General features: G+C 44.8%; 1 protein-coding gene across 7 annotated transcripts; it reads left to right on the forward strand.

Moving 5' to 3' along the window:
• The first annotated feature begins 879 nt into the window (after positions 1-879).
• Positions 880-11,537, forward strand: pias2 (protein inhibitor of activated STAT, 2). 7 transcript variants are annotated; one of them, XM_040195901.2, is made up of 14 exons: positions 880-1,175; positions 2,686-2,966; positions 4,551-4,638; positions 4,741-4,791; positions 5,453-5,543; positions 5,637-5,771; positions 5,865-5,970; positions 6,318-6,391; positions 7,120-7,280; positions 8,334-8,467; positions 8,649-8,835; positions 9,273-9,409; positions 9,498-9,535; positions 9,989-11,537. In XM_040195901.2, the coding sequence occupies exons 2-14, from the start codon at positions 2,825-2,827 to the stop codon at positions 10,208-10,210; spliced, it is 1,566 nt and encodes a 521-aa protein (XP_040051835.1). In that variant the 5' UTR covers positions 880-1,175; positions 2,686-2,824; the 3' UTR covers positions 10,211-11,537. The 7 variants fall into 7 exon arrangements, with proteins under 7 accessions (XP_040051835.1, XP_040051839.1, XP_077943178.1 ...); XM_040195905.2 differs by having other exon boundaries at positions 10,013-11,537; XM_078087052.1 differs by having other exon boundaries at positions 2,773-2,966; positions 10,013-11,537.
• The last annotated feature ends 4,166 nt before the right edge of the window (positions 11,538-15,703 follow it).

A 15,703-nucleotide genomic window follows, 5' to 3' on the forward strand; every position in this document is an offset into this window, starting at 1 on the left:
TTGAATAATCAATGAGTTTATTTATTTATTCATTAAATGGATTCATCTGGGGCATTCATCATGGGCACAAAAACACTTTTAAACTTAACTTTTTAACTTAACTTGTATTCATTTTATATCTTTTGATTTTGTACGTCTTTTTTTTTTAATATGAGCCATTACAGGACTTTACCGCTCTCAGAGACTTTTTATGTATTTATTGTGATATTGTATTGTATTTAAGTATGTGAAGCAGAAAAATAAAATAGTTGGGGCTCCAGCTCATCTTCTTGATCAAGGGGGATTAAATCCATCATTGTTTCCTTGAGAAATGTTTGTGCTACAAGGCATTCGTGTTCATTCTATGTATTTGTTTTGCAACACTAGTACAAGTCAAGCTGGTTGTGAATTTCCCCTAGGGGATCAATAAAGTACTTATCTATCTATCTACTTGTACTGCTACTGAAGTGTTTGCGTGGACAGTGCCATCTACTGGGATTGAACACTTTTATATCAATCTCCCATTAAAGAAGCATATCAGTCACACTATTGTATTTTAATTTAAAACCATTACCAAACTGCTAAAAGGGGCACATTCACTTCGTAGTAACTGATTACGTAACATGATATTACGAGTATACTTTTCATCTGGGATATCCAAGCAAAATAACAAACAATGACAGCATGAAATCACACGTTCATTCTGGAGCACTTCAAATTTCTGAAGCACATTTTTTAACATTTATTAGTATATGGACCCTGAGTATAAATACCGTTACCTTCCATGGTTGTACTGAGACAGCGATTTTGGTAACTAACTATACTTAACATTGGGATGTTGCTTGTGTGATATGGATGTTTTCTGGGAGACGATGGTTTATTTTGAAAGGACTGTGCGCACGTCACGCACGGAGATTGTCACGTGTCGCTTGCTTTCACTGCAAAAAGACTCTTTATTGCACGAGAGTCACATTTTGACAAACCTAGCAGCTTCGTTAACGAGTTTGCAGCCCAGTTGAATCTCTTCTCGCAGTCGGGTCACTTCCTTTGTTTGTTTATTTTTGGCGCGAGCGGCGCTGCGCGCAGGGAGGGGGTCCCGTCCGGTCCCGACCCTCCACCTCCAGCTGTGGCGTCACCTGGAAGTAGTCACGCTGGGCGGGGTGACCCGGGAACAACAAGATGGCGGAGAGTTTCGGGTAGGCAAAAAAGAAAAACATTGACGGCGTCTTACTTTCTGTCAACATTGCAACATGTAAGCACGACTCGAAAGGACCGACGTGGTCGACGCGTGACGCTCTCGGACGACGGGCTGTCGCGAGGCAGCGCTGCGCACGCCGAGGGCGCAACGTAAGATAGATAGAGGAGTTAGCCTCAATGCTAGCCGCGGCTAATAGGTCCCCTGCTAGCCTGCTGCACCCATTACATTACTGAGTTGTGTTTTAAACACAACTAGTTAAGCAGTCGTTGCTACCAAATATATCGGCTATGAGCGTGTGGGGGTTGAAGCTATCGAGTAACCCTGACGTGATCTCCATTGTTCTCTGCGCGAGATCGATGCCATGCAGCTGATAACACGAAGCTACACTCGGCTAGCATAAAGACGCTGAACTGTCTCTAATGTCACAACTTTATATAGCTAACGTTAGCTGGACAGGTTTTGGAAGCCGATTTGTTCCGTCGATTTAATAACATACTCCGTTCATATTGTTGCGTTATGCACAAACTCCGCCGTTACTTTTACGTGTCTGTTTAGCACCCAAAGTGGAATTGCTGCGGATGAAATCGGTCATTAACGTGTTGTTTTACAGCGTTAATCGAACTGATCGAAAGGCCTCCGCGTTACGTTGTTGAAGTGAACGCTCAATATGTAGGGTAACATCCAAATGTGAGTTGTGTTGATCGTTTGCGCTTCCGATCCCAGATAAAGTGTGACGTTACGCTGCTTGAGGTGGCTTGTGGTTACCGGGGCAACAACCACTGCCAACTGATTACGCGACAGTCACATTTGACCTTTCACCTTTCGCATGAAGGCTTTTATCTGGGCACCTTTCCAACATGTCCGTTCCCTTCTCGCAGTGTGCTGACTAGGTCAATGTGAACGACTTGTCACGTGAAACGCATTTGTTTTAATCATTGAAAATGACAAGCTGTTAAGACCTCAAGTCCAACATCAACCTATATTAATTAATCCGAGAGCCGGGATACAACAAAACATGGAGGAATCCTTCCATGATGATCAAATAAGCATAACGCTGCTTTTTGGGAAAAACAAAACAGGTCTATTTAGAGGCAACGTCCCTGCTCCCATCGGCCCTTATTTTGGAAAAGCGTATGTCAAAGGCGATGGACTGATATGTTTTCTTTGCTCCTGATTGTGCCATGCGCTGAGCCTTCGCTAAGCCCCACTCCCCTGCCGCTACTTTCTCAAGTTATAGGAGCCACTAACTGCACCCTCTCAAGTAATGCTAAACTCATCTTTGGTGAAAAGCGTTAGAATAAATCCAGCATGTCCAACTGACTCACTTTTGAAAACATGTTTGAAAGATAACGATAAAAGCAGCGAAAGCCTGTTGCTCTCAGTGGCTCGGGAAGTGTCTGACAATGTGACGGAAAACAACACCTGACTCTGTCTTCTGATCAGACCGGGACTCAGCGCGAGTGCTCTGCTCATCACCTGCTTTGTGTCTCTGTGTACCCATTTCCCAGCCCCTGAGTCGGCCTACATGAAGTCCCTGTTGCCCTCTGATGTGAGGGGGGCCGCCTTAGTGACCTCGCACACATCTCTGTTTGCAGAAGTCGGCTGAGTAACGCAGACTTCAGCCCGTTAGTCCGGTGAAACAGCCACATGTGGCGCGACAACAAAGAGGAATTCAGCATGAATCTCCAGCAGCCGGCACCTCTCGTCCCCCCCGTCCACCCTGACGTGCAGATGAAGCCGCTGCCCTTCTATGACGTGCTGGACGTCCTGATCAAGCCTTCAAGTCTAGGTCTGTTTCTTCTGTTTGTTTGTAAATAATTACACAGAGCCGCTGAAACTATTTTGTAAAACGTATTATTATTACTTATTTTAAATACAAATTTAAGGTTTAGTATTATAACATAACCGTTTGCTGTTCACCACAATGGTGATGAAAAAAAGCCCATAAATGTGTAAAATTGTGTACATACAACCAGCCAAGAAATAGCTCCTGGATATGATTCCACAATCATGTCTCATATGAGTTTCAGACTCACTTTCGATGGGGAAACATCCTTCGTTTGATGAAATAATGCCCAAGATGTAGTGGATAGTGAGTTACATTGTTCACAAACATTATTTCAATCTTTAAATGACCAATCTGTAGTCGTTCATCAGCATTTGCCTTGAATGCTTACGAGCCGTCTTACCAAACCTCCCATATGACGGGCATGAGAAATGTTTTTGTCAGACCATCGATGGTCCCAGAAATAACTGCTACAAGACCATTTTAGGCCTCATACAATGACAATATACAAGCAAATAATGCAAGTATACCCTTTCAAAGTGCAATTCATTTTATATTCAAGGAGCTAAACACAACTGCAAACAATGTGCAGTACAGATGCAGGGACACGAGTGACAAGAAAAATCGATTTATCTTAGATCAGCAGTTCCCAAACTTTTTAGGCCGCTAATCCCTTTCTTCATCCATTCATGCACCCCCAATCCCCTACACCACATATGTCAAACTCTCGCCCCGGGGTGAGAGTTCAGCCCAGATGACTTTACTATTGTGAGACTAACAGAAAAGTCCCTACGAATGCGCGGCCGCTTCGATTCGTCACCCTCCCCCCCCCACCTGCACAAATAAACAAAAAAATGTAACTAACGTAACTCAATAATGTAAAAATGATCAAGGTCATGTCCAAATATCGTGCAAGTCTATGGTCTCCAAATAATTAGGTGTATAAAAAGTCATTTCACGTACGATGAGTATATAGTGTTAATGCGATCGAGTCGAGAACTTAAAAAGGATCATGATCACATATGACACCATGAGTTTCCTTGAGTTGAATGTCCTCCCAGTGCTGCTGTCTTTAGTAAAGCACATGACCTCATTCAGAGCACAATGAGCCTTTGTGATGCCACATGATGGGATTGAATGCAGACTATCAAAAACAATGTAGTACCCTAATGTGTAATGGTAAATGGACTGTACTTGTATAGTGCCTTTCTAGTCTTCCGATCACTTAAAGCTCTTTAACACTACATGACATCATTCACCCATTCACACCCATTCATACACTGATGACAGGAGAACCATACACAGTGACACCTGCCATCAGTAACTAACATCCACACACTGTAGTTGCAGCTACAGGAGCAATGTTGGGTTAAGTGTCTTGCCCAAGGACACATCGACCTGCAGGTTAGCAGAGCCTGGAATCGAACCGACAACCCTCTGATTGGAGGACGACTGTGTTCCCCACTCACCCACAGTCGCCCACATGTAAACCCTGTGCTCTGTGTAAAGATGATTAGTTGTGCTGTGTGTGTTTTGAGGCATAGTTCATGGTATTGGTGCTCTAACACTCAGCATTTGTGTTTTCAGGAGCGAGTCCTGCACAGAGGCACCACCAAGAAAAATATTTCATCTTTGCCTTGACGCCACAGCAAGTTCGGGAGGTGTGCATATCCAGGTAGGGCTGATGCTGAGGAAAACACTCCCATCCAGGTCCATATATGATAAATGTGAAGAATACTGTGTTGTAATTGTATGTTTAACCTGGTCTGTTTCACAGGGACTTTCTACCAGGTGGCCGAAGGGACTATATGGTTCAGATTCAGCTGAGGTGAGAATCTTCAGCTTTCTCTCCTGGAAATAATACATTCGGACATTCGCAGAAACATAGAACCTCAAACTAAATCAAATGTATGTTAGTTAAATAAACTTTCAGCTGGTTATGAAACAATCTTTGATTCCTCTGCTTTACCTACACGAGTAAGTGAGGTAATCTGCAGGTGATGGGATGTTTATTTCTAGGGTACATCCCAGGTTTCAGGCATGCCGTCTCGACTGGAGAGCAGAAGACACTAAATACTTAATACCGCATCATTTACCATCATTTCATTCAGCCATGTGATGATGCTGATGCTTCCTGAATGTCGGATTGAAGATCTGTCATTTCAATTCCTCCCGAGACATGGAGCCTAATAGATTAATTCCAGTAATCAAGAGAAACCATAATCATAATATCACATATTCCAACACAATAATATTGCCGGTAGAAACCGGTCCAATGCTACCGTTTTATCCACACAACATTACATTTCCTTGTAGAACTCAATTAATTTAAGGAAAATGGTTCAAATGAAACTCATTCATATTCAACTTGACTTTGCTGAGGTTTTGCTTTGGCTATTACTCAAACCTTTTTTATATTCTTATGTACTAGTCTGCTTAGGATTTTCTAGAATCATCCTCTTAAATTCTCTTTTTTTTTGTGTCGTCAGGTTTTGCTTGTCAGAGACGAGTTGCCCTCAAGAGGATAACTACCCAAACAGTCTTTGTATAAAGGTTAATGGGAAACTTTTCCCTCTGCCAGTAAGTTTACTCCAGAACAGTCCCAATAGAGGCCAATCCTTCATTCGGCCGCAACAACGCTAACAACGCTAACAACGCCCCTTATTCCGCCAGGGTTACGCACCGCCACCGAAAAACGGCGTGGAACAGAAGAGACCTGGAAGATCTCTAAACATCACCTCTCTTGTCCGACTCTCCTCCGCGGTCCCCAATCAGATTTCAGTCACATGGGCGCCTGAAATTGGCAAAGTGAGAACATCAACATCTTTTTCTTCTTTTCCTTCCTCTCTTCTCTTTTCCACACGTTTGTGCTGGACATCACGGATCGTTGTTCTTTTTCAGACCTATTCCATGTCTGTGTACCTGGTGAGGCAGCTGACGTCACCGCTGCTGCTGCAGAGGCTGAGGATGAAGGGCATCAGGAACCCGGACCACTCCAGAGCGCTAAGTAACTACAGAGGACACTTCACTGTCGCCCTGAATTAGACACACCTCACAGGGGTTCTTTACTTAAAAAGGAAACACACCCAAAGTCCGTTTCCACGGCCCACAGCACAGTGTTTTTTTTATACACCTAAACTTAAAACACTTTTATGAAATACACCCTAAAGTCAAGTAGACACACATATGCGATTACACAGGGACAAATCCAGCCACAGCCATTTGCCGATAGCCGCCGCGCGTCGTCCCCATGGTGATGTCAGGTACACCGAAGGGGAAGTTTCTTCATATGTTTGTTTGTGTCGTGTGGTTGAATCATTTCTTTCTGTCCCCTTCCCCTGAACGCTGCTGCAGTCAAAGAGAAGCTGACAGCAGATCCGGACAGCGAGGTGGCCACAACAAGCCTCCGAGTCTCACTCATGTGCCCGGTGAGTGAAGGTGAAATCTGAGTAAAGATTAGATTGCATTTTGTAGGGAGATGTCATTAGAGCATGCATTGTGCACAGCAAGTACATAACATTTAGCGAAGCACTGAAGCTGGAGATCACTCACCGTTCTCTCGAGGTATCAACCCACAGTGAAGAAAGAATCCAAAAACTGAGAAAAGTCTTTAACTTTAACTGAATTTAACTGAACGTGTGCGATGTTTAACCACAACAATTGATATTCAAATGGTCATTTTTGGCGTGCAGTTTTTCTTTTATGTTCCACAGACATTTGCATTTGTTACATTACAAACATTTGTTTGTTTTCACACTCAATTCAAGCCAACTGTTAATGACTTTACTCAGCACCATCTAGTGGATTGAAAAAAGAATTGCTTCCAAAAATGCATTAATTTGTATCAATAGTGTATATAGTAATACATAAAAAAAAAACATTCTTGGCATACGGATATTCATACAAGGTTGCCACGGAGGAATTGGGATAATATTCTATATCGAGTTTAAAAAAATAACTTCTCTCCCCACCTCTGATCGACCCCATGTCAAGCAAGTTAGTGGTCAAACTTGATACCGTTAGCTGCATAGCTATCTGGCTTCTCTATGAGAAGAAAGAACATGTTGTGCTTGTCTATTTAGTCATATATTTAGACCTACTGCTTCACATGTCATGTAAGACTGTATTAAGTGTTGCTTTATGTGTCGCCCCTCAGCTGGGTAAGATGCGGCTGACGGCGCCGTGCCGGGCGGTGACCTGCTCCCACCTGCAGTGTTTCGACGCTGCCCTTTACCTGCAGATGAACGAAAAGAAGCCCACCTGGATCTGTCCCGTGTGCGACAAGAAAGCCGCGTACGAGAGTCTCATCATCGACGGGTCAGTGGCGGTCATCACATCCATCTTTTATTTGGTTGGTTTAAATGGTAAATGGACTGTACTTGTATAGCGCTTTTCTAGTCTTCCGACCACTCAAAGCGCTTTAACACTACATGACATCATTCACCCATTCACACCCATTCATACACTGATGACAGGAGAACCACACACAGTGACACCTGCCATCAGTAACTAACATCCACACACTGTAGTCACAGCTACAGGAGCAACGTTGCGTTAAGTGCCTTGCCCAAGGACACATTGACGTGCGGGTTAGCAGAGCCTGGGATCAAACCGACAACCCTCTGATTGGAGGACGACCGTGCTCCCCAGTCGCCCTACATGGGAGGGACATCTATAAAACGTTGCTGTGAATTTGCCCAGTTGCCATATTTCACCTCTACTCTCTGGACGTGTGAGTGAGAAAACTGTTCCGACAAAATTATCGACGCTCTGCCAAAGATTGTTTACGAGATGAAAGGAGTGTCACTCTTTTACATGGTGCTGCATCAGCAAGAACTCCGACAGAGTGATGTGTCTTCCCTATAACGCTTATCAACTTTATAGTTTTGAACCAGGGCCTTTTGGATTGTGGTCAAGCAGCACATGTGTCAAGTTTATCTTATGGATGGGAAACGTATTTAATTAACATTCACGTAAATCTGAATGTCAGATCAGATTTGGAATTGGGGGCAATAAATTCTTGATGGGAGCAGTAAATAAAGGGTTTAAAATGCACAATTCCAGCATAATGAACTCAGACATTTCTGTTGAGACTTAAAAACAGGTTTGTGGATCAGAAGCTGAGGAACGCACAATGATCATAATCCATTTAATTAATGTCAATTCATTTTATTTTCTACAGCCCCAAATTACAAACATTGCCTCAGAGGGATTTACAGTCTGTGCACATGCAACATCCTCTGTCCCAAAAGCCTCACATCCCTCAAAACTCCCCCCAAAAGACTGCGACAATGAGACTAGAAAGGGAGTCCATCCTAGAGTTTCTTTAGAGATGTTTCCATTGATGCAAGTGTTTGGTTCTCTGTTCAGTTTGTTCTTGGAGATCCTGAACGACTGCTCCGATGTGGATGAGATCAAGTTCCAGGAAGACGGAACTTGGTGTCCCATGAGACCAAAGAAAGAGGCCGTCAAAGTGTCCTCTCAGTCGGTTCCCAAAATTGAGAGTAAGTACATCATCTTGGAATTGGTCCTATCGACCAGCGGAAGGTGTACACGGTATGAAAAGTACAGCAGTTTAAATCTGCCCCACAATAAGAACAATAACTGTATCATGCTGACCGCTGGAGCCTAGTCAGTTTCCATGGGAACCGCACAACACATGATTTGTTCCCCTTCGTCCTCCAGCCTTGGCTCCCTTACGGCAGTCATCAGCGGTGCCTCATTCTACGGAGTCCGGCACCGCCAAGAAGGCCGACGTGATCGACCTGACCCTGGAGAGCTCCTCGTCCTCCTCGGACGAAGAGGACTCGGACCCTCCGCTGAAGAAGCGCTGCGTTTACATTTGCAAGAACGAGGAGATGCACGCGAAGGGGTGAGCTCACACGTTTTCGGCGCCTGAGCCAATTGAAACACTTTGCACACTCTGATGAAGTCGTTCCTCGCAGCAGCTAACGATAGCTTAGCGCTTGTGTCGCTACGGTAGCGGGCTAGCGGACGGCACGATCGCCCAGACACGTGCGCGCACACCGGAGAGCGCGTCCACAACCAAAGTATTTAGCGGAGGGTGTTGTTCGGCATCGAGCTGCATTCTTTTCGTCTTTATTTTACGCAGCAAAGCGTTAACTAAATATAGAAACAATAAGTGCATCATTTTTAAGTATGTGAAATACAGCGCGGGTGCATTGCACAGCTTCAGCGGGGGCTCGTGTCCGCTCATCACTTACGCCCCCTCAGTTTTTAAAATATGAGCTGTTCTCTGTATCGATGAGACTCCAGCAGTGACGGTTCCGCTAACCTTCTTCCTCTCAGCGTGCTGACCTACCAGCCCACCGTGCGCGTGCCCAACGTCCAGGCCCTGGACCCGTCCTACCTGACCTCCACGCTGGCCGACTACGCAGTCCCCTTCCACCCGTCCACCCTGGCCAGCATCCCAACAGACATGCAGAGTGAGTCAGCGTGGGAGGGGCCGCTGTCAGCGCTGTAACCACGTACCACCGTTAATGATCTGTTTCCTCTTTCTTTTGTGACCTACAGGTCTGGATTTGTTTTCCTTAATTCAAGGAGATCCTCAGGTATGTTTGTGACCGTTTTTTGCTGTCGCTGGCTGCGCTATGCGTGATGTCGCTCATCGTATTTTGTATTTGAATCTATCAGCAGCAGAGACTGACACTTTTATTTGTTCAAGTTGCTTTTATCCTCCTAAGCAAAGATCAAGGGATTTGCTTATAGGGACAAGGATTTGTATATAGGATTATATTAAAATGAGGAAATCTGCACTCGGAATTGATCTATTTAATATTTTAATATATTTAATATTTGAAACGTCAAAACAAATCTTTTCTTGTTCTCAACTCATTTTAAAAGCAATATTCTCTTAGCTAAGTGAAGTCAAAGCAGCTCCTGTGGGACTGAGGTGATTAGCTGGTACATTTCATAAAGGCCGATTGAAGAAACAAGCGTTGCTGTACGTTTGGAGACGTGTTCACTCATCCTGAAAGGTTCTGACTGTAACCCCGTTGATCCAGATCAACTTGTTTTTGCCCGAGCAGCACTACCGGCCTCAGATGTTCCTGGACAACCTGACCAGCAGCATGCAGAGCGCGGCCAGCACCAGCTCGGCCCTGGTCTCCTCCTCCAGCAGCCACTACGACACCGGCGGCCACGAGACCCGGGTCATCGCGGGAGGAGGGGGCGGCGGCGGCGGAGGGACGGACAGCGGCCTATCGGATATCATTTCACTAGACTGAGCCGCGTCTCACTGGACCTCTGCGGGCTCGTTTCCCGTGGTCTTTTTTTTAGTGTACATGCCTTTTTTTTAATACCCAGAAGCACTCAAACTGGTAAACATCAGCATTTTGATGGCCTGAGCATTTTTACAATGTTACAAACTGTTTTGAGGTAGTTCCCCGTAACTGTGGGTAATTGTGGGTAAATACTTGTGTGCTGTCGTGGTTGCAGTGTTTTAATCACACGAGAGCAAACCAATGATTGAGTTCGCCTTCGTTTAGTCCAATATTCCCCGAGGGTTTAACCTTCGTATAGACAAACACATCCCCACTGTTTTAGTCTTGGTTTAGTACAACGTTCTTTGCTTATTTAAACTTTGGCCTGGTCCAATAACAACCAGGTATGTGCATTTGTATGGCCTGAGCAGCTAGTCTCTTGGCATACAGGTGTAGAAATATTCCTCCCTGGCAGATAAATGTCTGGACCCCCCCCCCCCCCCGACTCCCCCCCCCCCCCTGTTGTTCTGGCATTGGAAATATTTAGGTCATTGAAGTCGTCATTTAAACCAATTAGTTTCTTTGCACATTCATGTAACTCTGACTTTGGCCTTTTTTCACCTGGTTGACGTGTGCGTCTTCAGCACCGACCCCAGTCGGGACGGGTGGAGGGGGGGGGGCCCGGCGCTCCCACCGAGGCCCTGGTACAAAGCGGGGAGCCCCACAGTGAGAAAGACTTGTGGACCGACGGACGTGCTGTCCACTGGGACCAGAGGGGACACGTCAGGGACTCGAAGCGTCTTCATTTGGTGTTCAAAGCGCTCACTCATTACTTCAGCGAGGTCGGTCACGGGGCAGCTCTCACGTCACGCTGACGGAAAATGTTCCTTTTGTAATTTTAGTCGGAGCAATAATCATTTAACCAGTTCTGGGTTGAATCGAGTTGTAAATGTAGTTCAGAAACGCTGCAGCACTTCGATTCCCGAGTCCGCTCCCGGGCCTCCACATGCAGTCACTGTATTTACTCGTACGAGTTGCAAACGTGCTGTTTGTTTTGTGTCAAATCTTTGGCATTTCCGCTCATTGGCTTCCTTTCCGACATCAAGGCGGTCAGGTGCATGGTGTGTATCTCCTTTATCGGCCGCTCTGGAAGAAAATCGGACGTGTGGAATGTGGAAGTGTACATTGTTATTGTTATTTTTTCCCCTACAAATGTGTGCATCAGCTTTTACCAGCGAGAGACGGTTCTGAGGATTTATGATATAATGTGAAATGAGGGTTTGTTCGGTTCCTGTTGCCAAAGGTGTGATCTTCAGCTAACATCTTTCTTAAAGTCCACTCTGTAACTTGGCCTCCATTGTGCTTTTGATTTTGTCGTGTTTCATTTTGATGCAACGTGTCGCCGGGTGCTCTGCGTAAACACCTTAACGTCGGCCCGCTCCGTCCAAAGCAAGCCGCGGAGACGAAGGACGACCAGCGGGGCGGCTGCTGCGTCCTAGGAACCGTCTCTGCATCGCTGACTCTCAGCCACCAGGAGCCAAATCTCAGGGACCTGAACCTCACTCGTCCGGACTCAGTGGCCCACGCAGACTAAACTACTCTGAGCGATGCTGCCAGTATCTGAAACACAGAGAGATTTTAGGCCAGTGTATCTATTCGATTTAAGCATCAAACACACAAAATACAAAAAATATCCTTTGGTTTTAAATCAGTTGGTACCTTGAGTTCTTTTTTTTCTTTTTTCTTAAAGGCCTCCACGCTGAACGGAGAATCAAAAACCAGACAAGTTTTGGTAAAATTAAGTGAACGGCGCCAGCAGAACTACATTTACAAAATGGATGCATGCGTTTTTAAACCGGTTTGGGCAGAGATGCATCTCTGCACACAGTTGTGACACATGTCTTCACATGAAGACATGATTTCTCACGGTCAATTCTTTGTTCTCTGAGGAGGTGTGAGAGAAAAGGTCTCCATGGTAATGTGGGGGGTCCTTTAGAGCGACAACAACTCACTCATCATGTTGTACCTTTTTAAAACGAGACTATTTTTAGGTCTCTGCTAAAATGACATACATACATTTTTGAAAGATTATACCTCGGTTCTATTTGAATATTTTTTGATGATGTAATAGGCAACACCTATGAGATTTGTTCAGATGTGTTAATGTTAGTGTAATGTGTTACTGGTTAAGAGTAAATGAAAATGTTACACGGCAGAAATAAAAGTTTCAGGTTTGCAAAAACAAATGAAGGCACCCTGTTGGAATGATGCAGCTTTAAACTTCCCATTCACAGCTCCATGCGTGGAGACATTCCCTCCGCAAAGTTTGACTTGGATTAAGTCAAGCAGAAGAGAATTAAGGTGTTTTTAGTACAGTTTAGTGCGTTCAGGCACAAAAAGGCCATTTTGGCACAATCTGAATGTGTCATGCACCAAGTTATATATTTCACTTAAACATTGCGCATGCTGTTCAATACTCCCAACTACAGCAGAGGGTGAGGACGGGGTGGCGGGTGAGGTGCCTGCAGCCAACTCGAGCAGCTCCTTCATCACCTGCCCCCTGAAGGCCTTGTGGGTCGATGCGGAGCCTGGGTCGGGTCTCGCCTCGGCTCCTTGTGGAGCAGATCGCTGTTCACTACTAAAATGTCAATGAAGTGATGGAGAAATGTCACTTCATTGTTTCGCTGTAATAGCCGATCAGCGCATCGGACAAGTCCGCAACCCCTACGCGTTGGTTGTAATCTAAGATGCTGTCCGGAACCGGTATGGATTTGTTCATCCTCACCCAGCTTCCCCCACCTTTCTCCTCACTGTCTGTCCGCTGCAGGCCTGATGCACAGCGGAGCCCATTGTTACAGCTCTCTTGTCCATCCACTTCACAAACAGGAGTTTGCCTTCCCAGATCAAACGTATGGCCCTCTCAGCCTTTTTGGGCAGGTCCTTCTTTCGGGTTCAAGGGGAGCCAATTCGTCCCGATGGTCCTACAACAGCCCGTATGATGTTTGGACAGATCGGCGAGCGAGTATCCGGCACAGAGGAAGTGGCAGAAGATCACTGCAGATTAACTGTGATCACGGCCTGTGATACATACAGAGTATATGTAACGTTTGTCAAACAAATACAAAGTATCCCAATTCAAATAATCATACCGCACGTCATCACCACCGGTTGACATTGTTATTGGTTGCAGCCACCACAACTTCATTTAATAAACTTAATTAAAAAAAAAGAACAGACTTGTTCTTAATAGATAGATTGTTTAATAGATATTTCACTAATGAAATGTGAGAATCCAATTAACTCCTTTATACCACAATGAAGCGTCCCCATTTGACTGCTTACAAAATGTTTCTTTCCCTAAGTTTTCTGAAATGGTTGAATATGCAAATATTGTATTTTGCATACACATTTATCTATCGATTCAATAGACCAAAGGAAAATATGAGTAAATGTCCCACCCTGGGGTTTAAATGTCCTGTCCTGAGCCACAGATAGGCAGATAGTGAGGGACAGGCACCTTTACACCGACCCTCCACAGGGGAGCAGCACAGCCTCAGTGAGCAACGTGGTCTCCTGCGCCCACAAAACACACGGTAAGAGACTTCTGTTAATGACACATTCCTACCATATAGACGTATATCTTTGGTATCCCAATGATTAACATTCGCACAACGTAGTCGTAGCTACGGGAGCTGTTCGTGGTGTGTTGTCCACCGGCACATCAAAATAGACAGTGGCCGGGGTCCGCACTGCCAATCCTGATTTATAGGACCACCCTGACAAAAAAACAGCAGTCAGACAAGTTCTTCTTCCCCAAAAGTATTTTTTAAGAAATAAAATCTTTGATAACTTTTGATCTTGCGCTTCAGATTCTCAGCTCCTACATGGCGTTTTCTTACAATTCAGCTTGTTCTGAAATCCGGGGAGAAAATGTACCACTAATGTCCCCACGATGACCCCCTGTCAACTGAGGAAGTGTTTATAATCGGTGTGATTTGGTGAGTGGCCACGAGGCCCAATGAATCATTGTACCCTCAACACGTCAGGTCAGATGCCAACCAGAGAGCCGGCGCGGGGGGCCGAGAGGCAGGAAATACGGGGGAAGCATATTGCGGAATGGGGTAAAAAGTCAACCTGGGAAATCAGATTGGACTGTCGGACATGGACTCTATGAAGACTGAGGTCGAGTGAAGGTCAGAGCCATCCACAGGTGCTACAAAAACTAAAGCCATTCTGCCTTTCATTTGGTAGCATGTGTAGAAGTGATTACCGCAGTGGGCTTTGAACCGTTGTACCTTGTGGTCACCTTCGAATGGAGTGCATTTATAAAGCGTTATTCCAAAGCAGTTTATATTTATACACTTTAACACCAATGGCGGTGAGTTCTCATCATGTTCTCTCCTGGATCATGTGAAGTCTGTTCTTACACAAGCAGAGATCCAGCCAATAATCTCCACATTGAGTAGGAGCACTTGGTAGCGAGTACCTGGATAAAAACCTACACATATTAAAAATCTTCTTTCATTTACTTGTATTAAAACTAGGATGACAACACAACAAGTTATGTCTCATCACGTTTGCAGTCTTTTTAGTCCATGACAATGTCCTCATGGGGTCAATAATGTATTTCATATTGTGAACGTACGTATCTCGTTGTACAACAAGCCGCATTGTACTGTGTACTGTGTGTACCGAACCCTAATGGTGTCGTAATATGGGTCATTTTCACTTTTTCACGTTTTATGTGCAAATTGAAAATATTCATAACGATGTAGTAACAGTTTTGATTTTACAAGTTAACAAGACAGCACTCTAGAACCAGTCAGATGTGAGTACATCGCAATTGTTTTATCAGGTCGAGTCAGTATCAGTACAAGTGTTTTTTAAGTTGGCGGGGTGTCCGGCCAGGACGGGTCCACCGCCTAAGACTGCTTGCCAATTCCTTTGACATCGTCATGGAGCGTGTGGTTAACTTTTCCAGAGGAAGAACTTCCAAACTGCCCTCATACCAATTGTACGTAGAGGGGTATCTTTATGAATCCAGGATCTACACAGTAGTATTCCAGTTTGGAGTAAAACCTCAGTTTGCCGTTGTTTCTTCTCCTTGCACCGCTCACTTTAGCTCCCAGAATGCAACGAGGGGGTGAAGTCATATCAGATCAAGGAAACCACATTTTCCTTCACTTCTCTCCAAAATGTTCATATGTTTCCCAACGTGTATAAAAGTACCAGCTTCAGAATTACATTTACTACATGTGGGGGGAACCCAGGCCAAAGCTCCCCCTCTGCAGCGGCGTACAATGCAGTCTGTGTCGTATCCTAAATGGTCTCTCTGTGTCTCTACAGCTCAGAATCTTAAGTGGGTTTTCCATGATTGATTGATTCATCTTCTTCTATCTGACACTCCACGTTAGGATTGAGGCCAAAGGCTGCACAGACACGAGAAATTCATCTTTTTGGTATGTGTTGTGTGAGGATTTCTTCCATAAAGCGAATGTTTGGAGCAAATAGGTTTTG

Source organism: Gasterosteus aculeatus, chromosome 13, assembly GCF_964276395.1.
Source record: "Gasterosteus aculeatus chromosome 13, fGasAcu3.hap1.1, whole genome shotgun sequence".
Classification (NCBI taxonomy): Eukaryota; Metazoa; Chordata; class Actinopteri; order Perciformes; family Gasterosteidae; genus Gasterosteus; species Gasterosteus aculeatus.

Bases quoted from the DNA above. Each gene is read 5' to 3' on its own strand.
- pias2 (XM_040195901.2), top strand. From the start codon at position 2,825: ATGTGGCGCGACAACAAAGAGGAATTCAGCATGAATCTCCAGCAGCCG. The intron at 6,392-7,119 runs GTGAGTGAAGGT...GTCGCCCCTCAG, and splicing joins GAGTCTCACTCATGTGCCCG to CTGGGTAAGATGCGGCTGAC. The intron at 9,410-9,497 runs GTGAGTCAGCGT...TGTGACCTACAG, and splicing joins CATCCCAACAGACATGCAGA to GTCTGGATTTGTTTTCCTTA.